The sequence below is a fragment of the Pseudophryne corroboree genome, chromosome 9, assembly GCF_028390025.1.
Source record: "Pseudophryne corroboree isolate aPseCor3 chromosome 9, aPseCor3.hap2, whole genome shotgun sequence".
Classification (NCBI taxonomy): domain Eukaryota; kingdom Metazoa; phylum Chordata; class Amphibia; order Anura; family Myobatrachidae; genus Pseudophryne; species Pseudophryne corroboree.
Window position 1 is genome coordinate 7,277,912 of NC_086452.1, and position 17,224 is coordinate 7,295,135.

At 46.8% G+C, this 17,224-nt stretch overlaps 1 protein-coding gene across 3 annotated transcripts in view; it reads right to left on the minus strand.

Annotated features, from left to right (window-relative positions):
* The window catches only part of LOC134957223 (cytochrome P450 4B1-like), a 207,554-nt gene that overhangs the window by 183,619 nt on the left and 6,711 nt on the right, over window positions 1–17,224 (minus strand). The window contains exon 2 of one of the 3 annotated variants that reach the window (XM_063938925.1): window positions 11,258–11,409. The exons of 1 other annotated variant lie outside the window; for it this stretch is intronic. In XM_063938925.1, coding sequence (XP_063794995.1) covers window positions 11,258–11,409 — 152 coding nt within the window. Of the gene's footprint in view, window positions 1–1,254; window positions 1,566–11,257; window positions 11,410–17,224 lie in introns of those variants that run through there. One more of the 3 variants, XM_063938924.1, reaches the window with a different exon arrangement.

Here is a 17,224-nt window from a genome sequence, read left to right on the forward strand (position 1 = left end):
CCGGCACTCCGCTCCTATCTGAGGAAATATACAGATAAGCTTATATGAACTTTTAAATTGTACGAGTCCATCTATGTGTTTCTGTCGTTTTATGTATTATTAAATGTTTTTTTAAATAATACTGCACTATCAGAGGCTTTTCCTTCCCACATGGGACTTTTTTAAAGGTTTATAGACCTGATGACGGAATGATGGCAGCATCTTGTTAATCCATTGCAATTATAGATGTAAGTGCCTCATATTTACATATCTCTCATTGAAACACTGAGATACTTGGTGCTGCACCTTTTAAAAAATGGTATATAAGCACATTACCTAAGGAAAAAGGGAATCAGCACACTGCAAGTTTCAAAACTCATCTTTAATTGCTTATATGCTTTTTACAAAGCACTCACAGCACCTCCCTTTGCACATATTCACTTTATTGCTAATTTTGCACAAAAACAGCACTTAGTCACTCTTATAAAAGAGCAGCACATTGACACACTGTCTTTTTGCATATACGTACAAACTCCACACCAATGACCGGACGGATGGGAATGGAGAGACAGTGCGAATAAAGAACATCCAGATGCAAAGACTTTTCAAACAAAGCGAATTTTCTACATATGTCTGGTACGCATACTTTTACTACCACTAAAGGATTCACAAAGTTTTATTCACAAACACTGAAGGCGCAACTGATTTATCACTAGAACAAATTTGAACACTAAGTTCCCTTGGGAATTGGACATTTTGAAATCTGGTTGCGACACCATTCATTTGGGAGTGTTACTAATAATACGGTTGTGCACTGTTACTTGTGTAATATACGATCTCCCAATTTAGGGATATCTGGTTATATTGTATTCAGGTTGTAGCGCTGTTTGCACCTTTTTGCACACAATATATATATATATATATATATAATTGAATTGCTGATATGATGATATAGGGAATGCAGTTAGTTGTCCACAACAAATATAGAGTGGGAATAGAACCTGTGGCGAGCCTGCAGCGTGGTGAGCGCATCGAGTGCGCAAGGGGCTTCGTTGAGCTCGCCCACCCCACCGGACATCTAAATGACGGGATCCCGCCGTCGGTATGGTGACCGCCAGTCACACAATACCAACCCTGATATTGGCACAATTGCAACGCTAGTAACCCGCAATGTCTCAGATTAACAGCAACAGCTACAAACAGCCCAAGAATGTGACACTGACATAATGTCCTGATACATCTCTCCACTGATCCCATAACACAGCGGGCACTTACCTCATGAGCGTTGCCGTACAGCCAGTGGCGCTCTGGACCCGGGAACGCAGAGAACACCCGGCGCAGCTGCTGCCACCTCAGGTACAGCGTAGAGGCTTTGTACAGCAGGTAGAGGAGGAAGAGCCAGGCAGCCCAGTGACAGAGGCCGCTCAGGGACAGCACAGAGGAGGCAGCCATGGCTGGGTACTGCAGCTGCTCTCACAGGAGGAACACTATGTGCTCACATACAGGGACATAATAATGTGTCAGGGGCAGGTGGAGCCACACAGGACGGGGCAATGTATAGAGTGGGAGGTGAGGAAGCTGCAGCAGGAGGAGGGCGTGGGGGGGACACAGAGTACAGGTGTAACAGCCAGGTACAGTAGCTGGAATGCAATCATTTGTGTGTTACTTACAATAGAATGTCATCAGCCAGTGCAATAATGTCTACTGTACGTCACGCAGGATTCTGTTCTTATATGAAGGAAAATATATAATGGAAGAATCTGTTTATATATAGCAGTACAATAGCACTGGACTCAGAGATACAGAGATTGATTATATATTGTTACAAACTGAATCATTCTCACCAAACGGACACAAAACCAGTTATATACTGACCGCGGTTATCTATATCTACAAACGGCATCTGCCTGTGTTCACATACTGCTACTGCCTATATGACAGGTTGTGTGAATGAATGTATTGTTATCTTACAATCTTTATATGTAATTCAGTAAGGAACGCAAAATTGCTAAAACGCAAAAATTGCGAAAATAAGCATAGTGCGCCTGCATACGGAACACAGCGGTCATCAGCGAAGTAAAAACTACTACAAAAAAGCCAACTTATGAGAGCTTGCAAAATCTGCAATTGCACTACGAAAACTAGGCGTGTAGAGCGCGTACTAAAAGGCTGGACTCGCAAAAACTGCGAGCTGGGGCGTGTTGTGGGTATGTGCCGAATTTCAATAGGCGTTGCATGTACAATTTTTGCAACTGAGCGCACATTTATGGTGTGCAGCTTCTGAGTGTCTGCAGGTCTACCTTACACTCTGCACAAGCTGACCTCAGTTGTAGAATGATGTCTGTATACTGCAATCATTGCGTCATTACACCCAGCTGATACACCTCACATCGCTGACCACAAATCACTTCATTCAGCTGCATTGAAATGTAACAACATGTAAGAGAGCTTTAAACTGATTAACACATGTTGTAAGAAAATATATGTTTGTAGCCTAATAATTATTATAGTTAATGACATAATCCAGGTTTGTAAATCACACACTTGTTATCATTGGGTTTTGTTTTTGTTTTTTTGTTTTTATGCAACAGTTTTTCTGAGGCGGGTACACTGGTATTCCACAGGGAATAACATTGGGGTGTAGAGTTGGATCTTGATCCGAGGCACCAACAGGCTAAATCTTTGACTGTTCCCAGGATGCACTGCACCGCCTCCTCTATATCCCCGCCTCCAGAGCCGGCCTTAGGCATAGGCAAACTAGGCAAATGCCTAGGGCATTTGGTATGCTTAGGGGCACCAGCAGCTCCTGCTGATTAAAATGATATGTGGCATGCCTATATTCTGTGTGTGACTGCGGCTGTATCTGCATACGAAATGCTACGTTGCGTGTATTCCTGGAAATCACAGTAATGTAGTATTTCGTATGCAGATACAGCTGCAGTCGCACAGGCATGCTGGATATCATTTTAATCAGCACAAGCTGCTTGTGCATCCTAGCCATATAGTAATGCAAGTAAGATGCATTTTCATAAACAAAAGGCGCCCAACGTTAGCAGAGCTGCCAGCTGACTCATGCCAGGGATCTCCTGCAGAGCTAGCGGCGGTGCTAGGGGGCACCAGCCAAAATCTTGCCTAGGGCATCATATTGGTTAGGGCCGGCTCTGCCCGCCTCCAGGCAATGAAGCTCAGTGTGTAAGATGGAGCCTGCAGTACAGGCAGGTAACAGGGGGCTGCGCTAGGCAGCCCTGGAAAGAGCTTTTCTGACAAGACAGAAGACTTCAAGGGCCGCAGCAGAGGCACTAGATGCTATATGTCATACTGACATATCGTGCTGCGGCTCCAGCACCTCCCCCAGTGGCGCTGTATACTCCCGCGCCCTGGTTGCCGGGTACTTACAGCGGAGGTGCTCCGGTCTCATCAGGCACACATACCACCGCTGCTCTCCTGGATCGCGTGGCTGCATCATCGGAAGGAGGTAAGAGAGTCCCCCAGGCGGGACCCGCTGAAATCGCGATCCGCCGCGGTCTCTGGAGATGGACTGCGCGGCTGGCATGGACACTGTGGCCGTGCAGGGACCCCACTATATCCACCAGTGCTAGGGGCACAGGTCAGATTTACTAAAATCCATTTAGTATAGGCCCCGCAGTACCCGGTGGTAAAGTCCAGCTGAGGGGATAAGGCGCTGACCTGTAGCCACAGCCCCAGGCGCCATCTACAGCAGATGTTCCCGCTCTGGAGCTGCATCTCTCCCCCTCCCTGTCAGCGTTTGGGCGCCATTACAAAGAGCTGCGCTGATTCTGGGCAGGGCCGGATTAACAATGGGGCTGATGGAGCTGCAGCTCCAGGCCCACCCTCCAAAATAGGTCCACTGCATCTGCAGGACTCTGTGCTGCAGTAGACAGGAAATAAAATTTCCTTCAACTGCAGCCTGCAGGATACCGAGCTCCTCCCCCTCCAGCCTTAACAAACAAGACACTCCCGGCCCCCGGCGCCGATGCGATGGGTCAAATGCCGCTGGCAGCATGATGGCGGTGGAAGCACTGGAAGGCTTTCCCGTCTCTCCCTGCGCCGCATAGGCACTGTGACTCGCTGCTTGTTCCGCATCACATGTCATCACAGCGGGCAGCAGCATCACAGAGGTCCCGCCCTGCCAACACTGCACACTGAACACATCCCAGGGCTGGCCGGCTGGCAGTCCTATGCAACAGATCCGTGAAGGTGGTTGGCGGCTGCAGGTAGGGTGCCTGATCCACGTAAAAGAGTAGAGGGGTCAAACCTGTCACCTGCTAGCTGCTGCTACTCTTATACAGTAATGTGTCATGCTGAGGCAGCTAAAGCTAAAGATATATAATATAAGTTTTCTTCATAATATTTACATATATAAGCATATATAAATATTTATAGACATGCAGTAATAAATATATTTATATATATATATATATATATATATATATATATACTATTTGTAGATAGTCCTGCACTCCCATTAACTCTGGTAGAAATGCCCAGGTGCCCTTCGCAGAATAGTTGGGATAAATACGAAATAAACAGCGGCGCTCCAGGTCAAACAACAAACAGGTTGTATTATACTAGAGATGTGCACCGGCAATTTTTCGGGTTTTGTGTTTTGGTTTTGGGTTCGGTTCCGCGGCCGTGTTTTGGGTTCGAACGCGTTTTGGCAAAACCTCACCGAATTTTTTTTGTCGGATTCGGGTGTGTTTTGGATTCGGGTGTTTTTTTCAAAAAACACTAAAAAACAGCTTAAATCATAGAATTTGGGGGTCATTTTGATCCCAAAGTATTATTAACCTCAAAAACCATAATTTCCACTCATTTTCAGTCTATTCTGAATACCTCACACCTCACAACATTATTTTTAGTCCTAAAATTTGCACCGAGGTCGCTGGATAACTAAGCTAAGCGACCCTAGTGGCCGACACAAACACCGGGCCCATCTAGGAGTGGCACTGCAGTGTCACGCAGGATGGCCCTTCCAAAAAACACTCCCCAAACAGCACATGACGCAAAGAAGAAAAAAAGAGGCGCAATGAGGTAGCTGTGTGAGTAAGATAAGCGACCCTAGTGGCCGACACAAACACCTGGCCCATCTAGGAGTGGCACTGCAGTGTCACGCAGGATGGCCCTTCCAAAAAACACTCCCCAAACAGCACATGACGCAAAGAAAAAAAGAGGCGCAATGAGGTAGCTGTGTGAGTAAGATAAGCGACCCTAGTGGCCGACACAAACACCTGGCCCATCTAGGAGTGGCACTGCAGTGTCACGCAGGATGGCCCTTCCAAAAAACACTCCCCAAACAGCACATGACGCAAAGAAGAAAAAAAGAGGTGCAATGAGGTAGCTGTGTGAGTAAGCTAAGCGACCCTAGTGGCCGACACAAATACCTGGCCCATCTAGGAGTGGCACTGCAGTGTCAGGCAGGATGGCCCTTCCAAAAAATACTCCCCAAACAGCACATGACGCAAAGAAAAAAAAAAAGAGGTGCAATGAGGTAGCTGTGTGAGTAAGCTAAGCGACCCTAGTGGCCGACACAATCACCTGGTCCATCTAGGAGTGGCACTGCAGTGTCAGGCAGGATGGCACTTCAAACAAATTGTCCCCAAACAGCACATGATGCAAAGAAAAAAAGAGGCGCAATGAGGTAGCTGTGTGACTAAGCTAAGCGACCCAAGTGGCCGACACAAACACCTGGCCCATCTAGGAGTGGCACTGCAGTGTCAGGCAGGATGGCCCTTCCAAAAAATACTCCCCAAACAGCACATGACGCAAAGAAAAAAAAAAGAGGTGCAATGAGGTAGCTGTGTGAGTAAGCTAAGCGACCCTAGTGGCCGACACAAACACCTGGCCCATCTAGGAGTGGCACTGCAGTGTCAGGCAGGATGGCCCTTCCAAAAAATACTCCCCAAACAGCACATGACGCAAAGAAGAAAAAAAAGAGGTGCAATGAGGTAGCTGTGTGAGTAAGCTAAGCGACCCTAGTGGCCGACACAAACACCTGGTCCATCTAGGAGTGGCACTGCAGTGTCAGGCAGGATGGCACTTCAAACAAATTGTCCCCAAACAGCACATGATGCAAAGAAAAAAAGAGGCGCAATGAGGTAGCTGTGTGACTAAGCTAAGCGACCCAAGTGGCCGACACAAACACCTGGCCCATCTAGGAGTGGCACTGCAGTGTCAGGCAGGATGGCCCTTCCAAAAAATACTCCCCAAACAGCACATGACGCAAAGAGAAAAAAAAAGAGGTGCAATGAGGTAGCTGTGTGAGTAAGCTAAGCGACCCTAATGGCCGACACAAACACCTGGCCCATCTAGGAGTGACACTGCAGTGTCACGCAGGATGGCCCTTCCAAAAAACACTCCCCAAACAGCACATGACGCAAAGAAAAAAAAAAGAGGTGCAATGAGGTAGCTGTGTGAGTAAGCTAAGCGACCCTAGTGGCCGACACAAACACCTGGTCCATCTAGGAGTGGCACTGCAGTGTCAGGCAGGATGGCACTTCAAACAAATTGTCCCCAAACAGCACATGATGCAAAGAAAAAAAGAGGCGCAATGAGGTAGCTGTGTGACTAAGCTAAGCGACCCAAGTGGCCGACACAAATACCTGGCCCATCTAGGAGTGGCACTGCAGTTTTCTAGCGAGAGGATGAGTGCTTCCATCCTCATGTGAAGCTGAACCACTAGCCCTGAACATAGGCCAGGGCCTCAGCCGTTCCTTGCCACTCCGTGTCGTAAATGGCATATTGGCAAGTTTACGCTTCTCCTCAGACGCTTTTAATTTTGATTTTTGGGTCATTTTACTGATCTTTTGTGTTTTGGATTTTACATGCTCTCTACTATGACATTGGGCATCGGCCTTGGCAGACGACGTTGATGGCATTTCATCGTCTCGGCCATGACTAGTGGCAGCAGCTTCAGCACGAGGTGGAAGTGGATCTTGATCTTTCCCTATTTTTTTAACCTCCACATTTTTGTTCTCCATATTTTGCGCACAACTAAAAGCCACCACAGGTATACAATGTAGATGGATGGATAGTATACTATTATTACTTATACTTATGGACGACGAGTGACGACACAGAGGTAGGTACAGCCGTGGCCTACCGTACTGCTGCTTAGTGCTTATATATATAATATACTGTATAACGGACCTGGTGGACACTGTCAGCAGACTGCTAAACAAACTAGTATGAAGAAAGAAAAAAAAAAACACCACAGGTATACAATGTAGATGGATGGATAGCATAGTATTACTTATACTTATGGACGACGAGTGCACTGACGACACAAAGGTAGGTACAGCCGTGGCCTACCGTACTGCTGCTTAGTGCTTAATTATATATATAATATACTGTATAACGGTCGGACCTGGTGGACACTGTCAGCAGACTGCTAAACAAACTAGCATGAAGAAAGAAAAAAAAAACACCAGTGTTTTTCAGGCAGACAAACGTATACTGGACTGGTGGTCACTGTCAGCAAAACTGTGCACTGTACTCCTGCTATAACTGCTCCCCAGTCCCCACAATTAGGCAGTGTGAGCAGTGCACTCAGCACAGATATATCATGCAGCAGTGCAGCACACTGAGTGAGCACAGATATGGTGGAGCGTTTTTTTTTCAGGCAGAGAAACAACGGATTAAACTCAAAACCCTGCACTGTACTCCCTAACAGCTGCTCCCCGTCCCCAATCCTCCCCACAATTAAAACTAAGTCACTCAGTTTTGTTTTTTTTCTAATACAACGGAGAGGATGCCAGCCACGTCCTCTCCCTATCAATCTCAATGCACGTGTGAAAATGGCGGCGACGCGCGGCTCCTTATATAGAATCCGAGTCTCGCGAGAATCCGACAGCGGGATGATGACATTCGGGCGCGCTCGGGTTAACCGAGCAAGGCGGGAGGATCCGAGTCGCTCGGACCCGTGTAAAAAAAAGGTGAAGTTCGGGCGGGTTCGGATTCCGAGGAACCGAACCCGCTCATCACTAATTAAAGCATCCCCAATGATGCGTGTACCAATGTTCCAGCCTATGGGCCCGAAACGTTGGATCCTGTTTTGATGTAATGCATTCAACTCACTGTTGTTTACAAGTATTTGCTGTGCCAGTCTCCAAGTGCCGCTGCTTGCCTGGACTGTACTATATATATCTATATATATATATATATAATAAACACACACACACACAGTGGTCGAGGTGGGGCGGTATGGTATGGTATACCGCCACTTCTTCCACTGACCCAGAAATGCACTGAAAGTGCAGCCGGAGGCGAGGGAAGTGGCCATCCTGCTGCACATTGTGCTCCCAGTCCCTGCACGGCGGCCGGTGGCTGTGTAGAGTGCAGTACTAGTTCACAGCCGCCCGTCGCCGCTCACCGCACGCTGCCAGCAGCCCACTGCTGCCAGCCACCAGCAACAACTGAGGTAATGTTCCCCTGCTGTCACCTCTCTCCCTGTCGTCACTCTCTCCCTGTCATCACTCTCTCTCCCTGTCATCCCTGTCGTCACTCTCTCTCCCTGTCGTCACTCTCCCTGTCGTCACTCTCCCTGTTGTCACTCTCTCTCCCTATCGTCACTGTCGTCTCTCTCTCTGTCGTCACTGTCGTCACTCTCTCTCCCTGTCGTCACTCTCTCTCTCCCTGTCGTCACTCTCTCCCTGTCTTCAATGTCATCACTCCCTCTCCCTGTTGTCACTCTCTCTCCCTGTCGTCACTCTCTCGCCCTGTCGTTACTGTCATCACTCTCTCTCCCTGTCGTCACTCTCTCTCCCTGTCGTCACTGTCGTCACTCTCCCTGTCATCACTGTCGTCACTCTCTCTCCCTGTCATCACTGTCGTCACTCTCTCTCCCTGTCATCACTCTCTCTCCCTGTCGTCACTCTCTCCCTGTCTTCAATGTCATCACTCCCTCTCCCTGTCGTCACTCTCTCTCCCTGTCGTCACTCTCTCTCCCTGTCGTCACTCTCTCTCCGTCTTCAATGTCATCACTCTCTCTCCCTGTCGTCACTCTCTCTCCCTGTCATCACTCTCTCTCCCTGTCGTCACTCTCTCTCTCCCTGTCGTCACTCTCTCTCCCTGTCGTTACTGTCATCACTCTCCCTGTCGTCACTCTCTCTCCCTGTCGTCACTCTCTCTCTCCCTGTCGTCACTCTCTCTCCCTGTCGTCACTCTCTCTCCCTGTCGTCACTCTCCCTGTCGTCACTGTCGTCACTCTCTCTCTCCCTGTCGTCACTCTCCCTTTCGTCACTGTCGTCTCTCTCTCTCCCTGTCGTCACTGTCGTCACTCTCTCTCCCTGTCGTCACTCTCTCTCTCCCTGTCGTCACTCTGGCTGTCCCTGCTGTCACAATTTCAGCTCATTCAGTGTGTTACAAGGTGAATTTCAGCTCATTCAGTGTGTTATAATGTGAATTTCGGCTCATTCAGTGTGCTACAAGGTGAATGTCGGCTCATTCAGTGTGCTACAATGTGAATTTCGTCTCATTCAGTGTGCTACAATGTGAATTTCAGCTCATTCAGTGTGCTACAATGTGAATTTCGGCTCATTCAGTGTGCTACAATGTGAATTTCAGCTCATTCAGTGTGCTACAATGTGAATTTCGGCTCATTCAGTGTGCTACAATGTGAATTTCAGCTCATTCAGTGTGCTACAATGTGAATTCCGGCTCATTCAGTGTGCTATAATGTGAATTTCAGCTCATTCAGTGTGCTACAATGTGAATTTCGGCTCATTCAGTGTGCTACAATGTGAATTTCAGCTCATTCAGTGTGCTACAATGTGAATTCCGGCTCATTTAGTGTGCTACAATGTGAATTTCAGCTCATTCAGTGTGCTACAATGTGAATTTCGGCTCATTCAGTGTGCTAGAATGTGAATTTCAGCTCATTCAGTGTGCTACAATGTGAATTTCAGCTCATTCAGTGTGCTACAATGTGAATTTCGGCTCATTCAGTGTGCTACAAGGTGAATTTCGGCTCATTCAGTGTGCTACAATGTGAATTTCGGCTCATTCAGTGTGCTATAATGTGAATTTCATCTCATTCAGTGTGCTACAAGGTGAATTTCGGCTCATTCAGTGTGCTACAATGTGAATTTTGGCTCATTCAGTGTGCTATAATGTGAATTTCGGCTCATTCAGTGTGCTACAATGTGAATTTCGGCTCATTCAGTGTGCTATAATGTGAATTTCGGCTCATTCAGTGTGCTACAATGTGAATTTCGGCTCATTCAGTGTGCTATAATGTGAATTTCGGCTCAGTCAGTGTACTATAATGTGAATTTCGGCTCATTCAGTGTGCTACAATGTGAATTTCATCTCATTCAGTGTGCTACAAGGTGAATTTCGGCTCATTCAGTGTGCTACAATGTGAATTTCGGCTCATTCAGTGTGCTATAATGTGAATTTCGGCTCATTCAGTGTGCTACAAGGTGAATTTCGGCTCATTCAGTGTGCTACAATGTGAGTTTCGGCTCATTCAGTGTTCTACAATGTGAATTTCGGCTCATTCAGTGTGCTACAATGTGAATTTCAGCTCATTCAGTGTGCTACAAGGTGAATCTCGGCTCATTCAGTGTGCTACAATGTGAGTTTCGGCTCATTCAGTGTGCTACAATGTGAATTTCAGCTCATTCAGTGTGCTACAATGTGAATTTCGGCTCATTCAGTGTGCTACAAGGTGAATTTCGGCTCATTCAGTGTGCTACAATGTGAATTTCGGCTCATTCAGTGTGTTACAATGTGAATTTCGGCTCATTCAGTGTGCTACAATGTGAGTTTCGGCTCATTCAGTGTGCTACAATGTGTATTTCGGCTCAGTCAGTGTGCTATAATGTGAGTTTCGGCTCATTCAGTGTGCTATAATGTGAACTTCAGCTCGTACCGTGTGCTATAATGTGAATTTCAGCTCGTACCGTGTGCTATAAGGTGAAAGGGGCACCAGTACTAGATAGTATAAGGGGTTCAACTACACTGGACACGCCCCTTTTGGGCGACCACGCCCCCTTTTCTGGCGTGGTCACCCACTTCAAAATTTCCACTTCAACCACTGTGTGTATATATATGTGTATATATATATATATATATATATATATGTATGTGTATATATATATATATATATATATATATACAAATATACAATGATATCAGGCGGCACTCACAGCATTGTGGATACTGATGAATAAACGGTCAGACTCCGTATGAATATGTCAACGTTTCAATTTCATTAAAAATTGTCGTCAGGATACAAACAATACATTAAAGTTCTCACCTTATATCCCCACCGCTGTGTGTGCGTCTCCCGCCCGCTGCGGCGCCAGCCCAGGACCCCGGAGCAAGGCGCTGTCGGATGACGTAAAGGCTGAACGCCCTCACAACCGCTCTGAAACCCATCACCATAGAAACTGTAAACATGTCCCGGTGCTACAGTAAATTACAGAAAAAAGCCAATAATCTCCACCCTGAATAGTTGCAAATACATATATCAGCTAAATCGCCAGTCATATATAATACTCAATGGTTATTATGCTACTAAAATATGCATAAAACAACACGATGTTACAGAACTCAGTAACGATAATACAGTCAGATGGTTCTATATATGGCAAATCATTTGACAGAACTTATACATATCTAGCAAGAAAACGAATGATTACACAACTAAGATAGGTGATTTTAGTCAGTAGATATAACAATAAACTAGAGATGTGCACTTGAAATTTTTCGGGTTTTGGTTTTGGGTTCGGTTCCGCGGCCGTGTTTTGGGTTCGACCGCGTTTTGGCAAAACCTCACCGAATTTTTTTTGTCGGATTCGGGTGTGTTTTGGATTCGGGTGTTTTTTTCAAAAAACCCTAAAAAACAGCTTAAATCATAGAATTTGGGGGTCATTTTGATCCCAAAGTATTATTAACCTCAATAACCATTATTTCCACTCATTTTCAGTCTATTCTGAATACCTCACACCTCACAATATTATTTTTAGTCCTAAAATTTGCACCGAGGTCGCTGGATGACTAAGCTAAGCGACCCTAGTGGCCGACACAAACACCGGGCCCATCTAGGAGTGGCACTGCAGTGTCACGCAGGATGGCCCTTCCAAAAAACACTCCCCAAACAGCACATGACGCAAAGAAAAAAAGAGGCGCAATGAGGTAGCTGTGTGAGTAAGATAAGCGACCCTAGTGGCCGACACAAACACCGGGCCCATCTAGGAGTGGCACTGCAGTGTCACGCAGGATGGCCCTTCCAAAAAACACTCCCCAAACAGCACATGACGCAAAGAAAAAAAGAGGCGCAATGAGGTAGCTGTGTGAGTAAGATAAGCGACCCTAGTGGCCGACACAAACACCGGGCCCATCTAGGAGTGGCACTGCAGTGTCACGCAGGATGGCCCTTCCAAAAAACACTCCCCAAACAGCACATGACGCAAAGAAAAAAAGAGGCGCAATGAGGTAGCTGTGTGAGTAAGATAAGCGACCCTAGTAGCCGACACAAACACCGGGCCCATCTAGGAGTGGCACTGCAGTGTCACGCAGGATGGCCCTTCCAAAAAACACTCCCCAAACAGCACATGACGCAAAGAAAAAAAGAGGCGCAATGAGGTAGCTGTGTGAGTAAGATAAGCGACCCTAGTGGCCGACACAAACACCGGGCCCATCTAGGAGTGGCACTGCAGTGTCACGCAGGATGGCCCTTCCAAAAAACACTCCCCAAACAGCACATGACGCAAAGAAAAAAAGAGGCGCAATGAGGTAGCTGTGTGAGTAAGATAAGCGACCCTAGTGGCCGACACAAACACCGGGCCCATCTAGGAGTGGCACTGCAGTGTCACGCAGGATGGCCCTTCCAAAAAACACTCCCCAAACAGCACATGACGCAAAGAAAAATTAAAGAAAAAAGAGGTGCAAGATGGAATTGTCCTTGGGCCCTCCCACCCACCCTTATGTTGTATAAACAGGACATGCACACTTTAACCAACCCATCATTTCAGTGACAGGGTCTGCCACACGACTGTGACTGAAATGACGGGTTGGTTTGGACCCCCACCAAAAAAGAAGCAATTAATCTCTCCTTGCACAAACTGGCTCTACAGAGGCAAGATGTCCACCTCATCATCATCCTCCGATATATCACCGTGTACATCCCCCTCCTCACAAATTATCAATTCGTCCCCACTGGAATCCACCATCTCAGCTCCCTGTGTACTTTGTGGAGGCAATTGCTGCTGGTCAATGTCTCCACGGAGGAATTGATTATAATTTATTTTAATGAACATCATCTTCTCCACATTTTCTGGAAGTAACCTCGTACGCCGATTGCTGACAAGGTGAGCGGCGGCACTAAACACTCTTTCGGAGTACACACTTGTGGGAGGGCAACTTAGGTAGAATAAAGCCAGTTTGTGCAAGGGCCTCCAAATTGCCTCTTTTTCCTGCCAGTATAAGTACGGACTGTGTGACGTGCCTACTTGGATGCGGTCACTCATATAATCCTCCACCATTCTTTCAATGGGGAGAGAATCATATGCAGTGACAGTAGACGACATGTCCGTAATCGTTGACAGGTCCTTCAGTCCGGACCAGATGTCAGCATCAGCAGTCGCTCCAGACTGCCCTGCATCACCGCCAGCGGGTGGGCTCGGAATTCTGAGCCTTTTCCTCGCACCCCCAGTTGCGGGAGAATGTGAAGGAGGAGATGTTGACAGGTCGCGTTCCGCTTGACTTGACAATTTTCTCACCAGCAGGTCTTTGAACCCCAGCAGACTTGTGTCTGCCGGAAAGAGAGATCCAAGGTAGGTTTTAAATCTAGGATCGAGCACGGTGGCCAAAATGTAGTGCTCTGATTTCAACAGATTGACCACCCGTGAATCCGAATTAAGGGCTCCATCCACAAGTCCCACATGCCTAGTGGAATCGCTCTGTGTTAGCTCCTCCTTCAATGTCTCCAGCTTCTTCTGCAAAAGCCTGATGAGGGGAATGACCTGACTCAGGCTGGCAGTGTCTGAACTGACTTCACGTGTGGCAAGTTCAAAGGGCAGCAGAACCTTGCACAATGTTGAAATCATTCTCCACTGCGCTTGAGACAGGTGCATTCCACCTCCTATATCGTGCTGAATTGTATAGGCTTGAATGGCCTTTTGCTGCTCCTCCAACCTCTGAAGCATATATAGGGTTGAATTCCACCTCGTTACCACTTCTTGCTTCAGATGATGGCAGGGCAGGTTCAGTTGTTTTTGGTGGTGCTCCAGTCTTCTGTACGTGGTGCCTGTACGCCGAAAGTGTCCCGCAATTCTTCTGGCCACCGACAGCATCTCTTGCACGCCCCTGTCGTTTTTAAAAAAATTCTGCACCACCAAATTCAAGGTATGTGCAAAACATGGGACGTGCTGGAATTTGCCCAGATTTAATGCGCACACAATATTGCTGGCGTTGTCCGATGCCACAAATCCACAGGAGAGTCCAATTGGGGTAAGCCATTCCGCGATGATCTTCCTCAGTTGCCGTAAGAGGTTTTCAGCTGTGTGCGTATTCTGGAAACCGGTGATACAAAGCGTAGCCTACCTAGGAAAGAGTTGGCGTTTGCGAGATGCTGCTACTGGTGCCGCCGCTGCTGTTCTTGCGGCGGGAGTCCATACATCTACCCAGTGGGCTGTCACAGTCATATAGTCCTGACCCTGCCCTGCTCCACATGTCCGTGGTTAAGTGGACATTGGGTACAGCTGCATTTTTTAGGACACTGGTGACTCTTTTTCTGAGGTCTGTGTACATTTTCGGTATCGCCTGCCTAGAGAAATGGAACCTAGATGGTATTTGGTACCGGGGACACAGTACCTCCAACAAGTCTCTAGTTGGCTCTGCAGTAATGATGGATACCGGAACCACGTTTCTCACCACCCAGGATGCCAAGGCCTCAGTTATCCGCTTTGCAGCAGGATGACTGCTGTGATATTTCATCTTCCTCGCAAAGGACTGTTGGACAGTGAATTGCTTGGTGGAAGTAGTAAAAGTGGGCTTACGAGTACGACTTCCCCTCTGGGATGACCATCGACTCCCAGCAGCAACAACAGCAGCGCCAGCAGCAGTAGGCGTTACACGCAAGGATGCATCGGAGGAATCCCAGGCAGGAGAGGACTCGTCGGAATTGCCAGTGACATGGCCTGCAGGACTATTGGCATTCCTGGGGAAGGAGGAAATTGACACTGAGGGAGTTGGTGGGGTGGTTTGCGTGAGCTTGGTTACAAGAGGAAGGGATTTACTGGTCAGTGGACTGCTTCCGCTGTCGCCCAAAGTTTTTGAACTTGTCACTGACTTATTATGAATGCGCTGCAGGTGACGTATAAGGGAGGATGTTCCGAGGTGGTTAACGTCCTTACCCCTACTTATTACAGCTTGACGAAGGCAACACACGGCTTGACAAATGTTGTCCGCATTTCTGTTGAAATACTTCCACACCGAAGAGCTGATTTTTTTGGTATTTTCACCAGGCATGTCAACGGCCATATTCCTCCCACGGACAACAAGTGTCTCCCCGGGTGCCTGACTTAAACAAACCACCTCACCATCAGAATCCTCCTTGTCAATTTCCTCCCCAGCGCCAGCAACACCCATATCCTCCTCATCCTGGTGTACTTCAACACTGACATCTTCAATCTGACTATCAGGAACTGGACTGCGGGTGCTCCTTCCAGCACTTGCAGGGGTCGTGCAAATGGTGGAAGGCGCATGCTCTTCACGTCCAGTGTTGGGAAGGTCAGGCATCGCAACCGACACAATTGGACTCTCCTTGTGGATTTGGGATTTCGAAGAACGCACAGTTCTTTGCGGTGCTTTTGCCAGCTTGAGTCTTTTCATTTTTCTAGCAAGAGGCTGAGTGCTTCCATCCTCATGTGAAGCTGAACCACTAGCCATGAACATAGGCCAGGGCCTCAGCCGTTCCTTGCCACTCCGTGTGGTAAATGGCATATTGGCAAGTTTACGCTTCTCCTCCGACAATTTTATTTTAGATTTTGGAGTCCTTTTTTTACTGATATTTGGTGTTTTGGATTTTACATGCTCTGTACTATGACATTGGGCATCGGCCTTGGCAGACGACGTTGCTGGCATTTCATCGTCTCGGCCATGACTAGTGGCAGCAGCTTCAGCACAAGGTGGAAGTGGATCTTGATCTTTCCCTAATTTTGGAACCTCAACATTTTTGTTCTCCATATTTTAATAGGCACAACTAAAAGGCACCTCAGGTAAACAATGGAGATGGATGGATACTAGTATACTTATGGATGGACGAGCGACTGCCGACACAGAGGTAGATACAGCCGTGGACTACCGTACTGTGTCTGCTGCTAATATAGACTGGATGATAATGAGATGAAATCAATATATATATATATATAATATCACTAGTACTGCAGCCGGACAGGTATATAATATATATTTATTATGTAATGACTGATGACGGACCTGCTGGACACTGTCAGCTCAGCAGCACCGCAGACTGCTACAGTAAGCTACTATAGTAGTATGTATAAAGAAGAAAGAAAAAGAAAAAAACCACGGGTAGGTGGTATACAATTATGGATGGACCAGCGACTGCCGACACAGAGGTAGCTACAGCCGTGGACTACCGTACTGTGTCTGCTGCTAATATAGACTGGATGATAATGAGATGAAATCAATATATTTATATATAATATCACACTAGTACTGCAGCCGGACAGGTAGATATATTTATTATGTAATGACTGATGACGGACCTGCTGGACACTGTCAGCTCAGCAGCACCGCAGACTGCTACAGTAAGCTACTATAGTAGTATGTATAAAGAAGAAAGAAAAAAAAAACCACGGGTAGGTGGTATACAATTATGGATGGACCAGCGACTGCCAACACAGAGGTAGCTACAGCCGTGGACTACCGTACTGTGTCTGCTGCTAATATAGACTGGATGATAATGAGATGAAATCAATATATATATATATATATATATAATATCACTAGTACTGCAGCCGGACAGGTATATAATATATATTTATTATGTAATGACTGATGACGGACCTGCTGGACACTGTCAGCTCAGCAGCACCGCAGACTGCTACAGTAAGCTACTATAGTAGTATGTATAAAGAAGAAGAAAGAAAAAAAAAACGGGTAGGTGGTATACAATATTATATATATATTATATACAATTATATATATATATTATATATATTAAACTGGTGGTGATTATTAAACTGGTGGTCAG